At 38.2% G+C, this 23,732-nt stretch overlaps 2 protein-coding genes across 3 annotated transcripts in view; one reads left to right on the forward strand and one right to left on the reverse strand.

The window, feature by feature from the left end:
- Positions 1–9,165: 9,165 nt before the first annotated feature.
- LOC142341738 (uncharacterized) lies at positions 9,166–20,713 on the reverse strand. 2 transcript variants are annotated; one of them, XM_075392911.1, is made up of 3 exons: positions 20,536–20,713; positions 11,667–13,870; positions 9,166–10,121 (listed from the first exon to the last, which is right to left on the reverse strand). In XM_075392911.1, exons 2-3 carry the CDS (start codon positions 13,819–13,821, stop codon positions 9,988–9,990), a joined length of 2,289 nt encoding a protein of 762 aa, XP_075249026.1. In that variant the 5' UTR covers positions 13,822–13,870; positions 20,536–20,713; the 3' UTR covers positions 9,166–9,987. The 2 variants fall into 2 exon arrangements, with proteins under 2 accessions (XP_075249026.1, XP_075249025.1); XM_075392910.1 differs by lacking the exon at positions 20,536–20,713 and adding an exon at positions 19,916–20,476.
- The window catches only part of LOC142341338 (uncharacterized), a 165,901-nt gene continuing 158,584 nt past the window's right edge, over positions 16,416–23,732 (forward strand). Inside the window, exon 1 of the mRNA XM_075392265.1 lies at positions 16,416–16,628. Within this exon, the coding sequence (XP_075248380.1) occupies positions 16,416–16,628 (213 nt within the window). The remainder of the gene's footprint in view (positions 16,629–23,732) is intronic.

Raw genomic sequence — 23,732 nt, forward strand, 5'->3', positions numbered from 1 at the left:
ATGGACTACTTTTTTTAACAAAACTGACAATAAAAAGGGCCTGCTCGGACCAATTTGTGTCAGTGCATTTAACAGAGCTTGAAGTAGCACTTTTACATTTTTCTATGGTAATAATTTGCTCTAATAGTTTCTTCTATTCTTATATTTAAGCAATTATTAAATGAACAAATAGCCCTTTTCCCAAAATTATTTTTAATTTGAAAAATAAAGGGCTGTTTTTTCTGATTTATGCAAATCGCGAAATCTAATGACTCATATGGTAAAACCAATTTATGTGTGTCTTTCAAAAACACTTACACTAATTCGTCAGTGTTTTCACAACAACGCGTTTTGGACAAGACTAAATTAACCCCCTCAAAGTAATGTAATTCGAGCCAATATACCGAACTTAAATGTTTCCCACGAATTCAATGTATTAAGATTGCATTTGAAAATTACTTACACAATTTGGTCAATTACGCCCGACTCGGGGGACTGTAATGTCCAATAATGTAAGAACCGAGCAAAACTAGCAAAAAATGGAAACTCATTGCAAATTTTTAAGAAAAACTGTTTTAAGTTGTTTGGCGCTGCTAAAAAAGTTGATATTTTGTTCTCTGTTCGCTACCGTTAAAAACCAACAAAAAAATTTGGGTCTGCCAGTTATGAAAGCTTGCAAGTTCAAAAAATTTCAAAATATTTTTGAATAAACGGATTTCAAAAACTGGATGATAAATGTTTACAGGAAGATTCTAAATAACAAGCAAGAGCTTTACGGCTAAAAAAAGAACTACAAAAAAGTGGAACAATTTCTCAAAAAATAATGAATTACCTTGAAAAAGAACGAATTTCAAGGAATTCAAATTAAAAACTCAATCTAGGCTCGCAAATTTTCGAATTTTTTCACATTTCCAATTATCATGCTCAAAATTGACGGAACTAGAGAAAATCAGTTCAGCGAACTATTTTTTTTGCATTTTTTCTCGTAATGATATCAAGAAATTTTATGGGTATATAATCTGCAAAATCAATGATAACAAGCTAACGTCGCGCGAATGGCTCGTGTGGTACGGTTGTACCATATTAAGTTCATTTCAGTTGTTTAAGTATAGTTTCACCTTAAATTTGCCCTTGTCTGACTAAAAGTCATAATTCAAATACGTTAAGTTTGCCACCGACTAATAAGTCATCTTTTCAGTTCGTTCACATCACCCACTTCTTATCAAACTTCATTCTCATAAATTTCATCACTTAATTCAGTTGCTCTTAATCTACCCTGTTTTCCAATAAGAATAATCCCATTGGAGTCGAGGAGGATTTCGACGTCAGATAAAATACAGCTACATTCGTAGATCAATTGCTAAGCAAAACTAAAAGTGGTAATCCCACAAATTAGTAACAGCTTGGATTCGCACCTCGAATCCCACTCTACAATTTCTAAGTGGATTCGTTGCTCAAATACGTATCTCTACGGTCAGGGATATCACATGGCGCAGTCAGCAACCAAGGAACGTGTACTCCGTGGAATTGAACCCTTTTGGGAGAAACCAACACTGGAACCACCCTTGAGATGGGACCGCTGGCAGATCATGTTGAAGGTGGCTATCATGGCAAAAGAGGGTATTTCTATCGATACTCTACTCGAATATCCCCAAGACAAGGTCATCCTACTTCCTGAATCTATATACGAGGTTAATGTTGAAAACAGCACATCTCAGAGCGAAAGAGATCGAAAAATCCGAAACGAGCAATTGAAGAACTCGTGGCTAAATCGTTGTCAGAAAATAAAACTCAAAGGTATATTGTGCGGCCAAAACCCTGGAAGTATTGTGATAACAAAGCAGTCTCCCTAACGTATCTCAGACTGGGGATGGAGGGTAGACGAATATTTGGTTCCCAAGAACCGAATATCCAGATTGATCGGGTAACAACAAAGGATCTTTGGGAAAGTCTAGATAGGGTGTTTACTAAACAACGAAACATCACTTTCGATCGGTATACCTTTCTCACCAGGAAACAACTGAAGGGAGAACCTGTGGAAAAGTTCTACGGTTGTCTTCGGGAACTATCCTTCAATTGCGATTTAGGAAGCCACGAGGAATCAATCATTCGTGATGTCTTCATAGCAAAGATGCAAAATGGCAAAATCCAAAGAGAATTGCTAAAGGAGACAAGAACAGCGAAGAAGGCACTAGAAGTTGCACTGAACATTGAAATGGGAATACAAAATCAAATGAAAATATCTGGGACCGCAGCTCAGACGACCACAAACGAAATTACCAGTACGACAGTGAATAATGTACAAGGATCATGGAATAAATCACGCCCATCGACTAACCAATTCGTCAAGCCTACAATTTGTCCAAACTGTGGCTATGAATGGTCAGCTTCGCATAGACAAAATTGCCCTGCCTGTGGAAAGAATTGTAAAAATTGTGGTATTGGTAACCACTTTGCAAAAGTCTGTCGCAAACCTAAACTCCCCTATAAACCAAAACCCAGAGTATATAATGTAGATGATTCTGTTTCTGAGTCGGCCACAGTGGGTACCTCTATAACAGCGGCCGAAAAAGTCAATAATATAGACAGACTACTCAAGCAGCAGAGCATATACGACTGAAATTATGATTCGGATTATGACGACTATAATGATAATTGTGTGGCGACGATTTCAGTTAACAGCGACCCTCTAGAAGCGAAACCGGTGAATTTGGACATTTGTGTTGGGAAGACGACTACAAAAGCATTGGTTGCTTCGGGAAGCGTGTGCACAATTATTAATAAAAGTCTCGCAAACGCGGTGGTGTCAGCATGCAAAGAAAGCTATTGGGTACAGTCACCAGAGATACATGACTTGAAAACTTTCTCTAATGATATAATCAAAATTTTTGGTGTGATTAATGCATCAATCAAATGTAATGACTGCATAGCCACGGGCGTTGATGTAACAGTAGTAGAAGATGGTCCTCGACCCATCATTGAACGAGATCTCTTCTCAAAGCTAGATTTTTCTCTCACACAGTTGAAACAAGTCGCAAATATTGATCAAAAACACTGTTTAATCAAGAAACAGATTGCATTTGATTTTCCACGACTCATCACAAGAATCGGTAAATCTTTGAAACATTCAGTCAAATCCCCATTTCACAAACAGTTTACACCTACACATCAAACAGGACGACGAGTCCCAATTAATTTACAACCACTAGTTAATTCAGAACTTAAAAAATTACTTGACGAAAATCATATCATAAAATTAAACACTTGTTCGGATAAGAACTTCATTTCCCCAATAGTTATCACAGTAAAGAGAGATAAAACAGTTAAACTGGCTTTAGACTCCAAAATTTTGAATAAATCTATTCATAAAAAAAAATACCAAATGCCGAATACAGATAATTTAATTGACACGATTCAACAAAATTTAAATACAAGCACTTCACAGGAGACAGCATATTTTTCAACTCTGGATTTGAAGTACGCATACAGTCAACTTAATTTAGACGGGGAAACGGCTCGGCATTGCAACTTTAATATTATTAGTGGTGAGGGAACTGGTACATATGGTTTTATTACCGGTTTTTACGGATTGACTGATATGCCAGCGGCATTCCAAAAAGTAATGGATTATACATTAGTCGGACTTCAAAATACTTATTGCTTTTTGGATGATATAATCGTAGTTAGTCGAGGTTCTAAAGAAGAACACTTAAAGTTAGTCTACAAATGTTTAAAAAAATTAGATGAGGATAATTTAAGAATAAATATACTTAAATGTCACTTCGCTAAAACCGAAATTGAATGGTTAGGACATAAATTTACTCAGTCAGGAATCGCACCACCTGAATCAAAAAACATCTTGTCCCTACCAGCACCAAACAACTTAAAACAACTACGATCATTCTTAGGCTCTGTTCACTATATAGGAAAATTCATCCCTAACCTATCACAATTGTGCCATCCGCTTCGGCCATTACTTAAAAAGAACATAAAATTTGTTTGGAATGATGAACATGAAACCCACTTTCAATCAATTAAAAATAAAGTCGCAAATGCAACGGAAAATACACATTATAATCCACACTTGGAAACGCGGATCAAATGCGACGCATCTAGAGCGGGATTAGGAGCAGTACTAGAGCAACGCTCACCTACAGGTTGGCATGCAGTTGCATTCGCCTCTCGGTTCCTCAACTCAAACGAGGAACGTTACAGTGTTAACGAATTAGAATTATTAGTTGTGTGGTCCGTTGAATACTTTAAATATTATTTATTTGGCAAATCGTTCACAATCATCACAGATCATCGAGCACTACTTTCAATTATGAAGGAACACCGGACCAACAAATCTATAATAGTAGTTTAACCCGTTGGATAGATCGTCTTTACCTTTTCATTTTAATATTGAACACATACCATGCGCAAAAATGGGGCTGGTAGATTATACTTCCCGCCAACCAAATCATGAAGCAAAAGTTACAGACAAATGTGATGAGGAATTTGCGGTAGCAACAATTACCCACATTTGTGACGCTATTGAAGCAGTTTATGTAAATACCACACAGCAAAACTGTCAATCACAGCACTTTTGCAGCGTCAATCACGCACATTCCACACGTGCCTCACATCCTCACTCAACAAACTATTCCAAATTGATTTCTGCCATTAATCGTAATACCACTCAGTTGCTTCTCGAGAACTCTGCAAACTCAGCTCAAATCTATTCTAATTCAAATTTAAACACACTCACAAGTCGAATCCAGCGGAAACTTAAAGCTCAAGCAAACTCAACCCATATCCATTCAATCTTTCAATCCAATATGACAAGCCCGAGATCAAACCCACAAAACCACCCACCCACAGCAGGGTCACATTCCAGTCAAACCCCAACTCCGCCGTGAACTCCACCCATTCTTCAAATGACGGCCAAAATTCTCCCAATTTGGAATTGTCGAAGGAGGAAGTATTCAAAAACAACTTAACACAGTTGTTTACTAAGGGATTCCTGGCCGTCCTCACCAGTAAGGACGCGGTCCCTAAATAGGTGCGAGATTGCATCTTGCAAAACGACCCACAACGGTGTAAAGAGGTGAACCCTTATTTGTTCACATACTGGAGGGACTTGCATGTACGGTCCGGTTGTGTATGTGTGGACGAACGTGTGGCAATTCCATACTCCATTCAAGACGCAACACTGAGTTATGGCAATACGCTCAAAGACATCCTCTTCCCTATGAGAAAACCGCGGAAGAAAAAATTGCTCAACACACAAAGGACCTTAAAAAGAAGTATCGTGGGGAGATCAAAATTCGCCATCGACCCACCCAGTCTGATGCGGCCTCAGGAGTTTCATCAGCAAATAGCAATATTTCGAAGGCCATGTAAACCGAAGAAACCACAACCGGGAAGTAATCGCGCGAGCAAGTCGTCAACCAATTTAAATACGTCCAATGCATCCTCTATTGCTGCGTCATCGGTCACCTCGTCCACTGCTTCGCCGTCTACGCCGAAAACCAAAAGGAATCGACGAGCTCCAGACTATTTTGGTTTCGGGAATTCTGTCTGTTCCGTTAGCGATGACTGCCCTAGCTTCCAAAAGACAAAAGACTGCAAATCCGGTTATTGAAACGATACTCCAAGAAGAGGCATCACAGCCTCCTGCAACTGAAACAGAATTCGAACTCGCAGTAGTGAGTCCTCCTGCACCTCCCCCTGTCGGAACCTGGTCTCCGGAGAGTTGCGAATAAGACGACTATGCAAGGGAGATTAGTATGAGCGTCTTCGATGCAGAAAACCAAATTTAAAACTAAGTAAACTATTGTTCCAAACTTATTCCTTCATTGCATTTCAATTTTAGTTTATTCAATTAGCAGTTATTTAATGTAAATCTGGATTCGCAGTACAATTGTGCTGATTTTCTGTTAAAGTTCGCTATTTATTTGCGAACGTTTTTAGTTTTTCAATTGTAAAAATTCATTTGGTTTTCTCGCAGTAAATCATATTCATTTAATCTGCTTGGGATACGCACCACTATTGTGCAATAGTTTGCGCTTTGTACTTACGTTTAACCGTAAATGTTAAAGACTTACATGTAATGTAATCTAACCAGCATAAGTCCTTCCATTCCACTGTAAATTTTTGTTGACTGTTGCTGCTCTCATTAAATTAGTAATTATACTAACCAGTACATATGTTATTAATATCCTAAATTTTACACTGTTGCAGTTTAAAATTTAATTAGAGCCGAGGATATGTAGTACGGTTGTACCATATTAAGTTCATGTTCAATTGTTTAAGTATAGTATCACCTTAAGCTTGCCCTTGTCTGACTAAAAGTCATAATTCACATATGTTAATTTTGCCGCCGACTAATAAGTCATCTTTTCAGTTCGTTCACATCACCCACTTCTTATCATATTTCATTCTCATAAATTTCATCACTTAAATCAGTTGCTCTTAATCTACCCTGTTTTCCAATAAGAAGAATCCCACTGGATTCGAGGATGATTTCCACGTCAAATAACATACAGCTGCATTCGTAGCTCAATTGCTAAGCAAAACTAAAAGTGGAAATCCCACAAATTAATAACAGCTTGGATTCGCACCTCGAATCCCAGTCTACAATTTCAAAGTGGATTCGTGGCTAAAATACGTATCTCTACGATCAGGGATATCACAGCTCGCAAAGGACTAGCGATTTGTTTGTTCTCCTATTCATTAGTTTCAACTTGGGGAGCTTATCTTCACTTGTGAGTAAAAAGAGGTTGAAGTGGAGAGGGGTATCGATACCAAAAAATTAGCCCCTAACATCGCACGTTTTTGCGTCAGTATTGTTTAGTTTGACGAGGTCAGGGGCTTGCAGCGTGGGTGAGGCGAAGGAGCTGGAGTGTTATAATTGCATACTCGGTTACCAGAACGGCTCGACAACTTCATACCTCCTATACTTACCTTCAGTTTTTCTTGTTTTTCAGGATTTGTTGATCACACAACCAATCGTTTGAAAAATTATCAGGACTAAAATAATTGCAGCAAACTGTCAGTGAAAGGTAAGCAAAAACGAGTGCTATCACTTCTGCACTGTCTCCTGAGTGAAATAAAGCAATAGCCGAAAAATAAGGCCCTTTTCTAATAAATATTTTCATTCAAAAAGCCCAAAAATTAGAAAAACTAATGATAATTTAAACAAGAATGTTATTTTTTCAAAAGACCTTCAAAACTTTTGAAAATACATTTGATTTTGGTTTGCTGAAACTTTGAAACAGCTATAAAAACAATTGAGCAATGGACTCGAAAATTTTTAAAAAACATCAAATGGACTAGAAAAACATCCTTTAGTGTTGAAAACACAAAAAACAAAGGAAATTGAGGAAAATGTCAACTATTGTTTTTTTTCAATTGCTAGCTTCGCAAACCGTTTAATATTTGAACAATGGGTTTTAAATTTCTGGATAACAGACACAGCCGGAAACATAATTTTCTATTGATCGCCTTTAAAAAATATTAGCAAAATTCACAATTTTAAATTTATTTTGAAATTATAATTTCATTTATTTTAGATTTTGCCAAAAAGTGCTTATTTTTTGGTAGGCTACTGCTACTGGAGTCTGCTACTGGATAAATTTTAAAGCAAATGAAAAAGTAGTAAACCCGCTCCTACATTATACAAATTTCTGGTCAAAACCCTTAATTCAAACTCTCCCCTATTTTATACCTTTGGATTTCACTTATAGAAACGTGAGCTATACATACGCTAATCCGTCAGTGTTGTCCACGGACCACTTTTGTGAACAGTACTGACCGGATTGTGTCAGCGGATTTATTAAGAGAATGAAGAACTACTTTCACACTATTCTAAAATTTTGATCTGATAATGTCTTCTATTCTAATGTTTAAGCGATTATTGAATAAACAAATATCCCCTCTCCAATATTTGAGTTTAATTTAAAAAATCAAGGGCCATCAATTCTCATTTATGCAAATCAGGAAATCTAATTACTCAAATCGTCAAACCAACTTATGTGTGCTGTTCAGAAACACTTACAATAATTCGTCAGTGTTTTCACAAAACGCGTTTTGGGCAGGACTGAATTAACCCCTCAAATTAATGTAATCAGAGCCAATTTAGCGAATGTAAGTGTTTTCCACGGAATTAATGTATCAAGGTTGCGCGCGAATTCCACTGTGACATCATTTGGTCGTGACAAGATTGTGACGTCATATGGTCGTAACAAAAATCTTGACGAAATAAAAAACATAGCAGGACAAGTCCTGACGTACAATTCAAAGAATTGTCATTGACTAAACAGCAAAACTAGACCTAGAATGGACTATGAGTGAATTGAGAAAACCATTAAAAAAAATCAGATCAAAAAATAAGAAAAAAGAACAAAAAATCAATGTCAAAATGCCGCATATGAACAAAAAAACCACTAGCGAGAAATTAAAATGTAATTAAAACAAAAAACTAGGCCTAGAACGAGCTGTGAATGGATTGGGAAAACCGTTTAGAAAAAAATCCGATGCGAAAAAAATTCACGCCGCAAAACCACTCGCTTTTTCGCTCCATTTCCTGTTTCGGCGTGACCAAAATCACTACTCCAATTTGACTTCAAAAATCATGAAAATGTGTGAACAGATCTTAAAAAAAAGACAGCGCCCCAATACAATTCAAATTCTTTGAATTGTAAAAAACAGAAGGCCAATAATAGCCCCAGCTATCGCTGTGCTGCTATTAATAACCAACTAACGTCGGACGAATTGCTCGCAGACGCCTAGCGATAAGTTTGTTTTCGTATTCATTAGCTTCAACTTGGGGAGCTTATCTTCACTTGTGAGTAAAAAGGGGGTTGAAGTGGGGAGGGGTATCCAAACAAAATTTGCACTTAACATCGCAAGTTTACGCGCAATTATTGTTCGGTAGGACGTGGTGAGGGGGGTTGCAGTTTAGGCGAGGTGAGGGGTGGCAGTGTCATAATCACATATTCAGAGACTAAAAGGGCTCAGCAACATTCCACCTTCGGGCTTTACCTTCAGTTTATCTTGTTTTTCAAGATTAGTTGATCACACAAAAATCGTATAATAAAGACAATCAGGACTAAAATAATTGCAACAAACTGTCAGTGAAAATTAACCAGAAATGCGTGCTATCTCTTGGAGATATAATGACACAGCCCGACTTTCAAATCCTAACAAATGAAACTTTAATTTAAAACTATAAATAGCATCATATACAACAGCTGCATCTTTTACACAAATTGCTGCAAATTGAAAAAAAAAAAGCTGGGCGTATCAACTGTCAGAAAGCATCATTCCTATAAAACTCTCACAAATGTCTTTTTTCACTGATTGCAATAGAGTATCATGTTAAATAAAGCACTTTACTTCATATGTGTACAAGCAAACTAAAATGATATAATTTTAGGGATAAAGCACTCGGGAGCAGAGGTGCGTTGGGGGATGGGGGTTGGTTGAACTGTTAACTCTTCAGTCAGTAATTTTGTACAAAATACTCAACAATTGCAAATAAATGTCCTCCGTTTTTAGAAAATATATTTCAACTATAAAACAATATGAGTATTAGAGCTAAACGCAGAATCTAGCCGTGAAAGATTATATCGGAGAACTCGACAGAAGCAAAATTTTGTAAGTTAACTTGGAGGCAAATTAAGGTTAGATTCAGTGACTACCGATCTTAAAATGCTTTTTGGACAAGTTTCGCTTTCACAACTCAGAATATCTGTCAATTAAGTTTTGTTCATATTGACCACGAGGTGGGTCCATATCACTGAGTAAACAGATTTGAATGCAGTTCGTCGTTTTCATCACAAGTTCCTTTGGACCCCTCCCCACGCTGAAACCGTCGATCATCGACATGCTTAGACCTTTATAATGGCAAATGGCCTGTATTAATTGTATTGTGGGGGTGGGTGTGGGGGGATTGTTTTTTTGCAAGTGCAAGTTTGTCAGATGGCCGTAAGGGTTTATTTCAGTTTTATATGCCACCCCTCTCTATATGTTAGTGTGGATGGTGTATCCGAAAGAGGTTCCACTTTTCCACAGTTTGAATCCGACTGCGATTCCGATAGCCACTCCAAAGATGGTCATGAGACCTGCAACTGCTACTACAGCACCGGCTCCAATCCCTGAAACAACAGGGATTGTATCGATTATGCAAATCACATTTTATCTGCTTTGATAGTTTTTTGCCGTTATCGCACAGAAAATGAGTACATATAGCAAATTTGGAATAAACCTTAAATATTTCCTCTTTAATCTTAACTATTCATTCCCATAAATTTAGAAATTTTAATGTTGAACAAAGCTCCTTTGCTCAGCATGCGAAATATCCTAAACTATAACCGACTACCGTCAAAGGAATCGCTCTCAAAGGACTGGCGAGCGGTTGGCTTCATCAGTAGCTAGCTGGGAATCAAGGGCTACCTTTAGCTTAATTGTGGGGGAGGTGAGGGTGATGCTCTAAGGGGGTGCGCGGGGTATGGAAGCTAAAAACACCCCCTTATGAACTTGAATTTGTCTTCTCAGCAGTTTCGGTGAATCACGCAGTTAGACTACTAAGCAGTAACGCTCTGAGAGATCTTAGTGCCCTCCGTTACTGAAAAAACGCCCAGACAAAAAATTGGTAGTACGAAATATTGACAAAAAGACCAGCAAGACTAATATAATTGCTATAAACTTCGTTTAAGAGCAATTGAAATAGACTGCTGGAGGCCCTTTACACCATGAAATGATCTCCTCAAAACAGTTTTGCTGAATCGCATACTCAGAGAATACTAAAGCCGTAAGGCTCTAAGAGAACTCCTCAGCCTTAATGCCCTCTGGGCTTTCCTTGTTTATCAAGTTTTATAGGACGAAAAGCCCAATGGCCAGACAAAAAAAATAATCAGACGAGTAATTGATCATAACTCGATTGAATCTCTCAACTCCTGGCAACTAGGTTTACAGGGCTAGTTATGAAAGTTGTCATCCGGTTCCCGTACATAAAAACTCTTGTGACTGGGCCGTCTTTACACTGTCTGGAGGGGAACAGCTTGGAGTGCAGCATCCGGCTACTAAGTGCTACTCATCATGCCCTATTTTTCGACCTACATCCATCGATGCCGGATGGTGTACACGGCCCTTTATTTTTTTTTATTTTTTTTTAGAAAGAAGAGAACAAAAAAAAATAGAAAAAAATAAAAACTCTAATCCTTATTTCTATTCGCCGCTTAATGGCGTTGAACTTTATTTGATCTATAAGCAGAGCGCGTCCTTTTGGAATACCGATCCAACTAAAAAGAGACATGCAAACTTTCCTTGCTCTGCATTTGAATTACCTTTAATTACCTTCAAAATCGATCCAGCAAAAATTTGCATAAAAAGACCAACAGGTCTAATATAATTGCTACCAACTTTGTCTGAGAGCAATTAATTAAGAGCCTCTTGACCGGTTTTCAAGGTGCGCAGACTTTTGCCACAGAATGTATAACATTTATAGAGCAGCGATATGATGACAACAATTAGATCGGGATTGAGTTGTACTGTGTTTCAAATTCTCAATAAAAATCAGTTGTTTTTTTAGTGGAAAAATTATCTGAAAAAAGTCAAATAGATAAGAAAAAGGATAGAAATTATCAATAGGATTAAATAATTGGTAGAAAATTTGGTTGAAACCATTCAATAAAACAAACCTCCTGATTTTCCTTCCTTTTTAGGTTTGACAGCTCCAGAATTGGCTTTCGCTTCTTCACTCATCTCTTCAAACTCTTCTGATTTCATCATTTTTATCTTGTCAACTTGTACGGACTCTTTAAACGTCCCATCTGTAAGCGTCCTCGTTTGCTCGCCATTTTCCGATTTAGTCGTTTCCATATACAAATCAGGCCAAATGAAATCTAATTTAAAACCATCGTCAGATTTACTTAATTCAGTCATTGTGTCCTCTACTTTTTCAATCGGTCTGTAAAGTTTTGAAGCCTCTTTGAAGGAGAGTTGATTTTGTTCCGAAGCCAGATGGTGAGAGTTGATATCGAGCAAGCCGAAACCGATAACAATGTCATGATCCTCCGATTCCTTCTCAGATCGATTTGGTTCTTCGACAAACAAGTCGTATATTCGAATGGGTGCCACTTCCAGTTTATCCGAGAGAGCTTTACGCAACTCTGCTGTAAAAACGGGTAATTTCCAGAACAGTGGAACCGTGGGGGTCTCAGCAAGGGAACTGCAATCATCCGTAAGACATAGCAGGGTTTTGCTTCTGGACATCAGAACAAAATGCCTGGATTGGTCTGGTCCTGCGAAACAATGCGATACATCGAAATACGAGGCGTCTGGTGGTCGAAACTCAACATCGTAAAAATGGACAACTTGCGATACATAAGGTTCAAAGTCTGGCGCCGTGCGGGGTTGCTTCTTGTCATACCTTTTGATGTAAAATGGAATTGAGTACTTGTCCATGAGATCAGAACCCTTCTTGATAGATCCTATTGACCAGGTACCGTCTGCGAAACATACTTCGTCAACTCGCCCTTTCTTTCCAGCAGTATGTTCAAATATAAATTTCAAACCAGGAACTTGGCTCTGTGAAAGGCATTTTCCTGCGTAAATGTAATCGTTAAAATAGTAAATTTCAGAAGGATGGAACATAGCTACGCACTCGGAAGAGAGTGAGGTTCCATTACACTTTTCAGGATGCATATCACCGGGGATGTTATCAGAATTCAGGTAGCTTTTCATTTCTTTGATCTCACAGAAATCGCTTTCCAAATCTATCACAAAAACCTGCCCCGATTTGAAATCGTGAATCAAGGTCACCGGGTCATTACCCGCGAAATCCTTCTCTTTTTCATTGGCAAATCTGGGCGACACGTAGTTATTCCCAGCCGAACTTCGACCACCAGAATGGAGTTCAATCCTGGCTAAGTCTTGATTGAAGTTGTAAAACTCGCTAGTATATTGGACCTTCTTTGTTTCAAAATTGACCGCTTCGGAAGACAGTGACATCTGGTCAGGGAAGTATTTGATTTCTGGAGCATTTTCTAGTCCGACATTGTCAAGAGCATAATTGTCGCATAGCTCTCCGTCAGGAGGTTGAAACAGTCCAAAATTCTGCACAAGTTGCTCAATAGTTGCTTCCTCTTTGGTTATGTAATCGGCTTGATAAACCGTGAACAGATGATATTGACTATCACTTACCGCCACCATAACTTCCAGCAAGTTTCCCAAGTGATCAAAAGCATCATCTGTTTGGAGAAAATTCATCTGAAGCTTAGGGAAAGCCGGTTCACTGACATCAGTTTCTTGATCGGTACTGGAACTGCACGAAATCAACTTAGTCATTTGATCACTTTCAGAAAGTATTTTGTACCAAGTTCGATCAGATGCTGTTTGCAGGATCCAAGCTAGGGACACAAAATCTCCCGAAAATCCCAAAGTTTCAAGAAGATCCAGCGAACTTTTATCCCATTTGTCTGAACCACTTGTCGATTTTTTGTTGCACAAGGACGTGTCTTTCGATAAAGTTGTTTCAAATCCTTTTGTGTCATTAACAACAATGATATGTTTTTCTTTCTTGTCATCGCTTTCAGTCAGAGCTTCATACTGAATCAAATTAGAATACAAAAACTCTTCACTTGTAAGTTTTGTACGCTTGGTTCCGTCAACCATTACACATGATGATTCGATGTGCAGACCTTTTCCATCATCTAGAGGAAGGAATATTTTTTCAATTTCGGTTTTCCCAAATTGATCCGCAGTTGTCGTATCAGGACATGCTGGGAGAACTTCGGGGTTGGCAGAGAGACAGCCCGTAACGAAAGCGGCGAATAGGGGTATTAGCGCCCTCATTTTAGGACTCGTGGGTTATGAGGGGGTAATAGACAGCTGTTGACCGGTGCTGAAAAACATGCAGGGTGGGACGTACCATAAATATATGTCTGCCGTATGGAAGGGGAACAGAACCCAATATTTTCGGCCAAAAGAGCACACTAGTAACAAAAAGAAAATTTGGATTAGAAATTCTGGTTTAAACGCTCCATTATGTAGAACCCTGAAAAAAAATTGGACGCTCAAAACTTCATCAAAGACACCTTGGAAATGTAAGCTGTTTCTTTTGTAGAAAGACCCGGTATTTGGATTTTCCGGTCAGATATTCCAGCTCCTCATATAAGCTGAAGTTTCCAGGGAAACTTTTATCAATACCAAATTCTGTCAATTTCTTGGCCACGTTTGTCGCCTAATTTGTCAATAGAGTATAAGCGAGATCAACTGAAAACCACCATTTAGATAAGATCCACAGGGTATCTGTAGCTGAAATTTCAATAATATGATATTTAAGTCTTGCTATTTTCTTTTAGAGAGCAAATAAATGTTTTTCATAGAATTTGGTTTTATGAGATCTAAGGCCAGAAATGGCAAAGTACGCTAGTTATTTTTCGAAAAAAATAGAGTAGTTTTATTCTATCAATTCCCTGCCCATTCATGAAAAATCAAAAATATCCAGAAATGGGAGGACTATATCAAATAGTAGAAAAACAGAAAAAAAAAGTGGCATGTAAAGTTGCGATTGCAGCGTTTATTATTGTCAATGGAAATAACTGCTTGCAACTTCCTTCAGGAGCAAATTGAAAAGTTTTGACAGCTACACTGAGTATCAAAAGTGATAACCCTGCAGTTTTACAAAATGTGGCCAGACCCCTACTCTTGTTATCTTTTCTTGTTTTGAAAGCTAGACAACATGCAATGGTAGCTTGCCAGATATACCAATGAAAAAAAAGAAGAGCTCCATCAAAGTTTGACATTCACACAAAATTGTCTCAAAAAAGTGATTTTTCACATTTGTTCGACTGTTTAAATTTAAATTTCTATTAAGGACTAAAGAGGAAAACGCAAACAAAATATGATTTAATGACAACTTTCGTTTCATAGTGAAACTTGGATAGAGAGTTTATCACATACCGATTAGGAGGGTAACAGTTAATTTACCATTGTCAATTTTCTCAATTGAAGTAAAATGTTTCAAAATATTTCAGAGGTTGGTGTAATATCACGATGAAGTTGAATTTTTAACTTCGTAAAACCAAAGGGTGTTATCATACTTTTGACGTTTAGTATACCATCTCCAATTTTCTAAATTCTGCGTCGCCAGACCTATTTAGTTCGCGCATTGAAGGATTCACACTAATTTGGCCCTCGCACACGGGAGCCCCACAACTGACACTTTTAACAGTTGAATCATTTGTATAATGTGGTTTTCAGAACTATTGTCATTTTGAGTACACGGTTCATTATAATAAATATACCTTGCAGATTGCTGGAAAATAGCCGCCGTTGATTCCAATAAGCATGATTGGGATTGAAAGAATAGATATTGAAAAAAAAAATTTGTACAAAAACATATTTTAAGTCCAATTTATTTTGATGGCATTTCGTAGTTGAACATATTTCTGTTTCTTAGAGAGAGGCTACAGGGGCTAGTATCAATACCAATAAGCATTAGAGATGGTAACTAAGATTTATAGGAACGACGTTCAAATAGCCGGCATCTAAAATTTGGCTTTATGGGTTTATCCCGTTTCTATTACTGACTTCATTTTTTTATACTGACTCTGTTCATTTTGAATTGCTTTGCTGAGCAACTGATGTTCAAAAGCACTTTCAGCAGAATGAGAGAAAAAAGAAACTAGCCTAGAGAAGTCAGAAAGATTTCACGCAAAATGTTGAAAAGGCGGCAAAATGAGGTAAAGCGAAACATTTTGTTGTTTGACGAAGTAAAAAACATAGCAGGACAAGTCCTGACGTACAATTCAAAGAATTTCCATTGACTAAACAGAAAACTAGACCTAGAACGGACTATGAATGGCTTGGGAAAACCATTTAGAAAAAAATCCTATCCATAAATTGAAAAAACAGTAAAAAATCAAAGTGAAATTGCCGCATGTGAACAAAAAACCACTACCGAGAAAGCGAATTTTTGTTCAAACACCGTTTTTTCACTCCACCTTAAATTTAGAGCAAAAAAATTTCACTCCGCAAAACCACTCACTTTTTCGCTCCACTTCCTGTTTCGGCGTGACCAAAATCACTACTCCAATTTGACTTCAAAAATCATGAAAATGTGTGAACAGATCTTAAAAAAAAGACAGCGCCCCAATACAATTCAAATTCTTTGAATTGTAAAAAAAACTAGGAGCGCTATAATAGCCGGCTGAGAAGATGAGGGCGGCTATTAAAAAATACTAGTTCCAAACAAAGAAAAGTTTTCATCTCATCAGCAATTACCAAAACTTGGTCTTTAGCGTGGCTTTTAATGTTCATCAAGTAAAATTGAAACGTGCTCTCAAAAAATCAGTCAATCGGAGTTAATTATTTTCTTTTTCCGTTGGCCTTGTCGTTTTAACAGTTGGACCCCTTCAATCTGACGAATCTCTCCAGACGATGGGATGATTTCTGATGAGAGCACAGACTCTGGAAAGGACTCTCGGGATCATGCTGCGAAGCCATCCGGACTCGAGACCACGCTGTCATCAGATTACCCGGTGCGGGGCTCTGTGCGGGGCTCTGATCAGACTTTCCAAACCGTAGGTAGTGCCGTGTGGACACTAGATTGGTCTCAGAACCGACAGAACTCAGTAGCAGCACAGACTCTGTGCAAGGTTCGCGGTTTACACACTGCAAGCAACCGCAACCGGTCTGATTAATGTCTCGGAAAAACTTAATTACGTGTCAAAATATAGACATTAAACCAACTAGAAAGGCACAAAAATTGGCAGCATTGTAATTTTATGCGCTCATTTAGCAGTCAATGTTTTGAAACAAAATTTGCTGGAATTGGACTTGAAAAGAAATTATAACCACCGAACGAGGAATTACAACCGCACACAGAATACGCTTTTAATTTTTTTGTGATTAGTGCGATTAATACGCATGTTTTAAGTAATGGTTACGTGACTCTGCTTGAAGTCACTGAGAACTTCTAGCGTTTCTCGAGAACCGCGAAGCGGTTCGAGATATTAAGTCAGAATTTCGAAGTGACCTCTGCAGAGTCAAGTAACCATGCTTAAAACACAAAACGCGCACGTTTTAAAATGACAAAAGTCAACTACTGGCTAAAAAGGAACTTCTGGAATTTTAACTTCTGACACTGCAGACTTTCGGCATTTCAAAATGTGCAAGTTACACTATAGTACCAAAAAACTACGTACACCTGAAGATTTCTTTACACAGCATTACAAACACCAAATAATGTAACGTTTTAAGTTCAAAGTTCTCTAATAACGCGCCATTTCAACTTTAAATCTTTTAACGTCTAGCAGACGGTTTGTATAGTTTTCATACAGGTTTGTCACAACTTCTGCGTCAATTTGGTTCCAAATTTCAGTAACTTTTTTCTTCTAAATTTTTCCGTCTTTTCGTAATCGCTGCTTCAAAATCGCACATACATTTTCAATAGAAATCAGATCTGGACTGTATGCAGTCCATTCCAATACGTGCCACGCCTTATCTTGGAAAAAATTGCCGATAATCTGCGATTTATGCACAGGACCATTATCTTGTTGAAAAATATGTGCAGAAAATGCATTTTTTTCCTCGCAATTTTTCAAAATTTCCAAATAACCGGCAGCGTTTAGCTTGTTTGGACAATTAACAAGCATTTTTCTGTCCATCTGATCGCATTGCACCCCAAAACATAAGTGATCGTTTGTCCGAACTCAAATTTTTGTGTTTTTTCTAGATCTTGTTCCATTTCTTCGAAAAACTCGAACAATTCAGTCACTGGAGACGCACACCCTTGTTTCCTCAGTAACAAAAACATTCTGCCAGAAACAAAAAGACTTTTTGAGCATTTTATTACACCATTTTGAACAAAAACACTTTCTTCTTCAAACTAACGTTTTTGCAGCATTTCTTAAAACACCATATTTTTTTAGAATTCGCCTAACTGTACCTCTGGAAGTTGTATCGTAGCAAGAAAAAGCGTTATGAGTCACTCTAATGCGCTCTAGTGAGGTTTTGGGATCTTTCAAAACATCGCTAATTAACTTTTTTCGAATTTTTTTGACAATTTTGGGGGTCCTCGAAACTTATTTTTCAAGTAATGTTTGTATACATACTGTGTACTCGATCTTGATTTCCAGTTGAGTTGCTTTTGTATTTTCGTCCATGAAAATCCGACATCTCTTAGCGTAACAACTGGGCAAACAGTGAAAGAACAAAGCGGTTGAAACAACTTTTCTGTTTAAGCGGAGAAAGAGAATGACATTTTTCTTATAACTTCTAAATTTCACACATTTTTTTCAGGCCTTACCGCAAATCATGCTTATGAAGGACGAATAAGCTTAAAAAGCAGAATCATGTTGTACGTAGCTTTTTGGTACCATAGTGTATTTGCACATCGTATATTAAAGCAAAATATTATGGTCATTGAACTACTCAGTGCTGAGCTAATTAATAACAGAAACTATACATTCCGCATTTTTGATTGGCTGGTCTGAAAGATCTTACCTGCTATTTTGTCACTGGAACTATATTAGTTAACACGCAATTTTTGCGTATTACTTAGGCGGTCTTGATAATTTGAGCTGCGATGAAAGATTCATATCTGGTCCCACGATAGATATGAAAGATTTAAGAAGATATGTCTACTTCGCTGAGGCATAGCCTTGGCTAAAAAGGCGTGGACAAATTAGCTAATCTCGTGTTCAAGAATTAGTAAATAACTCTTTAGGAATTGTGAAATGGAATATATTATAGTTCCCAGAATAAAGTGAGCCCCCCAAGCCTGCTCTGATCAGACCGATTATTGTCGCACGAGGTGAAAACCTGAACCCTTCCAGTCTGGCAGTACTACATATGGCCTGGAAAGTCTGAACAGTACCCTATCCCGAGTCGCGCAGTCTGATCAGCGCACTAACTACGGTCTAGAAAGTTGGATCAGAGCCCCGTCCAAAGCACGATTATAGGCTGATTAGAGCGTGGTGTAGTCTGTATAGTTTCGTGATATGATCTTAGTCAGAACAAAACCTTAGAGTCCGTACGAATTGATCAAAAACCCTTCCGGAGTCTGGAAATTTTGTTGAACACCAACAGGTCCAAACAAGAAAACGGCGTTTTGCGAACCTGATGACAATCCAAGAACACCCTAAAGAATAAGCTTTTGGGATTAGTGTTGAACTAAAAAATTCTTTGTTTGGAATCAATATTTTTTTTAGAACTCAACAACCATGTACATATACTCAAACTAAAAAGTAAGTTAGCTCACCCAAAAATTTACGAAGTGAAGTTTCAATTTTCGGCACACTATTACTCCATCTTGCAATCAAATTTCAAAAATTTTACACCATTGATTCCCTTGTCTAGTGGTCTTGTCTTGCCCACTTATGAAATTCAGGTCAAGCTTAACGGTAAGTTACGAGATACTGCAATGTAAAGTTGACAACCATTTCGAAGTTTCATTGATAAAAGAAAGTCGTCTCAAACTGTACTGTTTTCACGTTTATTCAACTAGATTGAGTTTGTATTTGCATTAAACAATAGGGAGAGAAAAGATGATAATAAAAGGTAATTTTGTGACAACTTTCCTTTTGTAAGACTTGGGTGGAGTTCGCTAACTTTACACTGGTATAAATTGATGCAAATAAACTATTACAGCTTACTTCCACCGGTTAAAATGTCACTCGAGGTGCCTCGAGTGCGCAACCCAAATTAGTGTCTATTCACTACGGTCGCAATTCGTGCAACATTTATCACTTTCGGTCTACTGTCCTTTCGATGTACTGACCGGCCCTCGTGTCCACTATCGTGCGCGTTTGGCCGCTTCCAATATAGACAACTGAAGTTCAAATTCAATACAACGCTGTCAAAATGGCGCCTCCTTTTTCCACCATGTTAAAAAAACCGTCACGTTATCCAATTTCAGCAATAACAAAGCAATTTTCCTTACCTGGGGTAAATGTATCCTTTTGCTCTTGAAAAGCGGGAAATTTTCACGCGGTAAGATTAAATAACAAATTCAAATAAACTCAATAAAGCACGCTTTTTCTTACGTCAACATTTTTAGCGTTTCACAAAAAATGGTAAAACGTGAAACCGTTGCGCTTGCTGTGAACAAATTCTGTCTAAATGCCAAATTTTCAGCAGCAACCGTGAACAAAATTGCGACGCAAGTGAATTTTAAAAAGCGATATGAATAAAAATTGTAATTACGTGGGGGAAAAGGGGGAAATAATGGCCAATTGTTTGTCTTTTGGACCAAATTTTGCTGAAAAATTTCTGCTGTTTATGGTATGCACTGTGTACTTTTTAACCATAAAAGCTCAGTTTTGCAAATTTTCGCCTTCAGTTGAGAGCAAAAATTGAGATATTAAAACGTACACTGTCTACGATCGCTTTTTGCGCGTATACAAAACGCTTAAATTGTGGTGGCGAATAAGTAAAAGCCGCATACATATACTTATAGAAATCATCGCACAGTAAACATAGAGCATATATTATGCGTTATTGTGAATATTTACGTATAGTCTAACGGTTAAAATCGTGGTAAAATATACAATGTATACTTACTGTTTCCTCTTCCCCTTTTGCGAAAGAAGGAATTTATACGTTGGGGAGGATATAACAGACAGCTAAATACAAATAGCGTCTAGGACAGCTAATTGAATCAAATTTGGAATCGGATTACGTTTGAACAGTCAATAAATGCACTGGTGCTAGTCACATTTAACCACACCAACAATCAATAAAACATGAATAGGTTATTAACCATCAGCCGACTTTCAGTTTTGGTGCTAGCAATATTGGCCGTCACGGGGTTTAGCCGACTAGGAAAAATGAGAAATTTAGCCGACGACTTGATTCTGATTGGGTGACCTGCTCGGTTAAAATACAACTATTTCATCCAAATACTAAAATTGGTGCGGTTGGGTTGTCGGCTTATATGCTTACATTCACATTTTTTGGTTGTCGGCTGAACCCCCTGTCGGCCAATATGGCGATCGCCTTCAGATTTACATGGTTAAAGATACTGTAACTTCTATCGTAAACATGAAGTATAACATATGCTTACTTAATACATAGTTACTATTTTTGGAATATAACGTAATTTCGAGTGTCACAAATACGTGTTGAAGTGAGCACTTGTAGAGCGGTAGAATTGTAGAGCTACAACAGGGAGGCAAATACATTTACAAGGTGGCCTCTTGTTGTTTTGACGGAAAATAGATTAACTTTCTTTGGGTAGCAACATCAAAATGTAAATTTAAGAATCACCTGCTCTTAGGGTTTCGATTAAGGCATGACAGAATTTGCCTATAGTCTGTCATCTATGTTTGTATGAACATCTGAGCGTTATTTAAACGAAATTGCTGTGAATGCAATAAGAAAGTGAATTATCTTTTCGTCAGAATTACTGTTTGGATCTTCTGATCTTTTCTGTCAAATCATGTCATAGCATATTGTTTGCATATATCATACAATTACATTCACAATTATATCCTTAAACATTTACAATAAACTGATGAAACCAAATTTTGAAAATATACGCTAATTAAACTAATTAAAATTTATTTCTAATGTAAGCAGAAAAAGAATAGAACGTGCTTTTACTATTTTTTGCTCTTATCTTTCCTGTGAATGGAGGACGCCCGTAGAGCCGAACGGGCGCAGAGCAGAACGCCATAAAATGAGATTCAAAGCCAAAAACTGCCCGTACTGGTTCATCTTCGAGTCAAAACTTTTAAGGCATTTTTCTGTTGTCTATCCAGAGCCGCAACCTTGCAATGAGAACTTAATTTAGTTAGAATAATTTACTTAATTTAGTAGAAATTATCGTTTAAATATTGCAGAGCATTAAGGTGGGTTGTAACTCAGTAAAATAACTGTAGTTCGGGAGTTCAATTCAGATCATATAGCAACAACGTGTAAGCATCATCGGTGTACAGCAACGTATAAGCATTATCAACGATCAAGATAACAAGTGAAACTTAGACGGCAAGGTTTTTTCGATGCTCTTTTACTGGTTTTTTGTCTGATGTTATTGACGTCAAAATCAGTTCGTGTTCAATCGGCAATTGTCTAGAAAACCTAAAAATATTAAGCCGAAAACCAGCTTAATCGATACATATAGTGGTTATATTTACTAAAAATTAGGTTAAATGAACTTTTTCGGAACTTTCTACGTATATTACAACGTATTTTATTAACTTAGAACAATTTCTGTACGCATTTGAATACTCGATTCTGATTGGCTAATATTTACTACGTAACATCCTCCGGCCCGGAAGAAGATGTTTGGAAAACTGGTACAAGTTTTACAAGCGGACGGACGAGTGAACCGGTCGACGTACGTAAAACGGCGGAGCGCGCAACGCTATCGGAGCCGTAACGGAGTTCCACAATCCGAGCGGTTGGGTAGTAACCCCTAGGGTTGGTCTCCTCAACTATCCAAACCAAGTCACCAGTCTTAAGGTGCTGCTCGGCAGGCGTCTGCCACTTCGAGCGTCGGTTCAGCGTCGGTACGTACTCTCAGATCCAACGGGACCAGATCGCATTAGCGTACGACTGAGCACGGGCGTAGCGTTTACGATGGTCAAATTCATTATTGCCTACAGTAGACGGAATACCGGTAGAGTATTCTCCTAAAAGAAAGTGGTTGGGCGTTAAAGCGTTCAAATCGCACGGATCGGCGCTTACGGGTGTTAAAGGACGCGAATTGAGAGCATTCTCCACGAGACAAAAGGTGGTATGCAGTACCTCATCCGTGAGGCGACGCGTGCCAAGAATAGTATACAACACGCGCTTGAAGCTGCGTACCAACCTCTCCCAGATACCACCTTGATGTGGTGCGCTGGGTGGATTGAATCTCCACTTTATACCTTTGTGAGCGAGCTCAGCTGCAATGTTGACAACGTTCCACTTTTCAATACTTTCTCGGAGTTCTTTCTCCGCTCCAATAAAGTTAGTGCCATTGTCCGACCAAATCATGGCAGGTGTACCTCTACGTGACACAAACCGCTCAACTCCCATAACACAAGAACTGGTGTCCATGGATGTAACTATCTCGACATGGACAGCGCGAGTAGTGAGACAGGTGAAGAGGAAGCCCCACCTTTTCTCAGTAGTACGGCGGACAGTAACATAGAATGGCCCAAATTAGTCAACGCCAGTGTTCGTGAAGGGAGGAGACTGGTAAGCAAGTCTCTCCTTAGGTAAGTCAGACATGATTGGTTGCATAGTTACAGCTTGGAATTCTCGGCATCTTAGGCAGTGTGCTTTGATGGAACGCAAGGAAGATCTTAGTTTCAGTACTGTGTAGTGTTCCTGCACAATTGATCTTAGGTATTCAACGCCCTGATGGTAATGCTTTACGTGCGTGTGTTCAAGGAACAGTTTTACAAATGGATGACGTGCATCTAAGATGATTGGGTGCTTTACGTTGAACCCAACTTCAATTAACCGCTTGATGCGGCCCGAGGAACGGATTAGCCCATTTGGACTAATAAACGGTGAATGTGGAGCAATTCGGCTACTCCGTTTAACGAATTTATTGTCAGTGAGATCTTTTCTTTCGGCTTCAAAAGACTCTCCTTGCACCAAATACTGTAGATGACGCTCGGCTTCGTCAAGCTCAGTAGGGTCGGTAATGCTACCATCGGGGTTACGGTAGCCGGCATGTTTCGGCAAAAGCCGGAGAACGTACACGGCAATGCGCAAGTACTTTTGATAAGAACTAAACTTATCAAATGGGAATAACGACGGAACGG

This window comes from Convolutriloba macropyga, chromosome 6, assembly GCF_964194025.1.
Source record: "Convolutriloba macropyga chromosome 6, txConMacr16.3, whole genome shotgun sequence".
Taxonomy (NCBI): domain Eukaryota; kingdom Metazoa; phylum Xenacoelomorpha; order Acoela; family Convolutidae; genus Convolutriloba; species Convolutriloba macropyga.

Bases quoted from the DNA above. Each gene is read 5' to 3' on its own strand.
- LOC142341738 (XM_075392911.1), bottom strand. From the start codon at position 13,821: ATGAGGGCGCTAATACCCCTATTCGCCGCTTTCGTTACGGGCTGTCTC. The intron at 10,122-11,666 runs GTTTGTTTTATT...CTGTTGTTTCAG, and splicing joins AAAGGAAGGAAAATCAGGAG to GGATTGGAGCCGGTGCTGTA.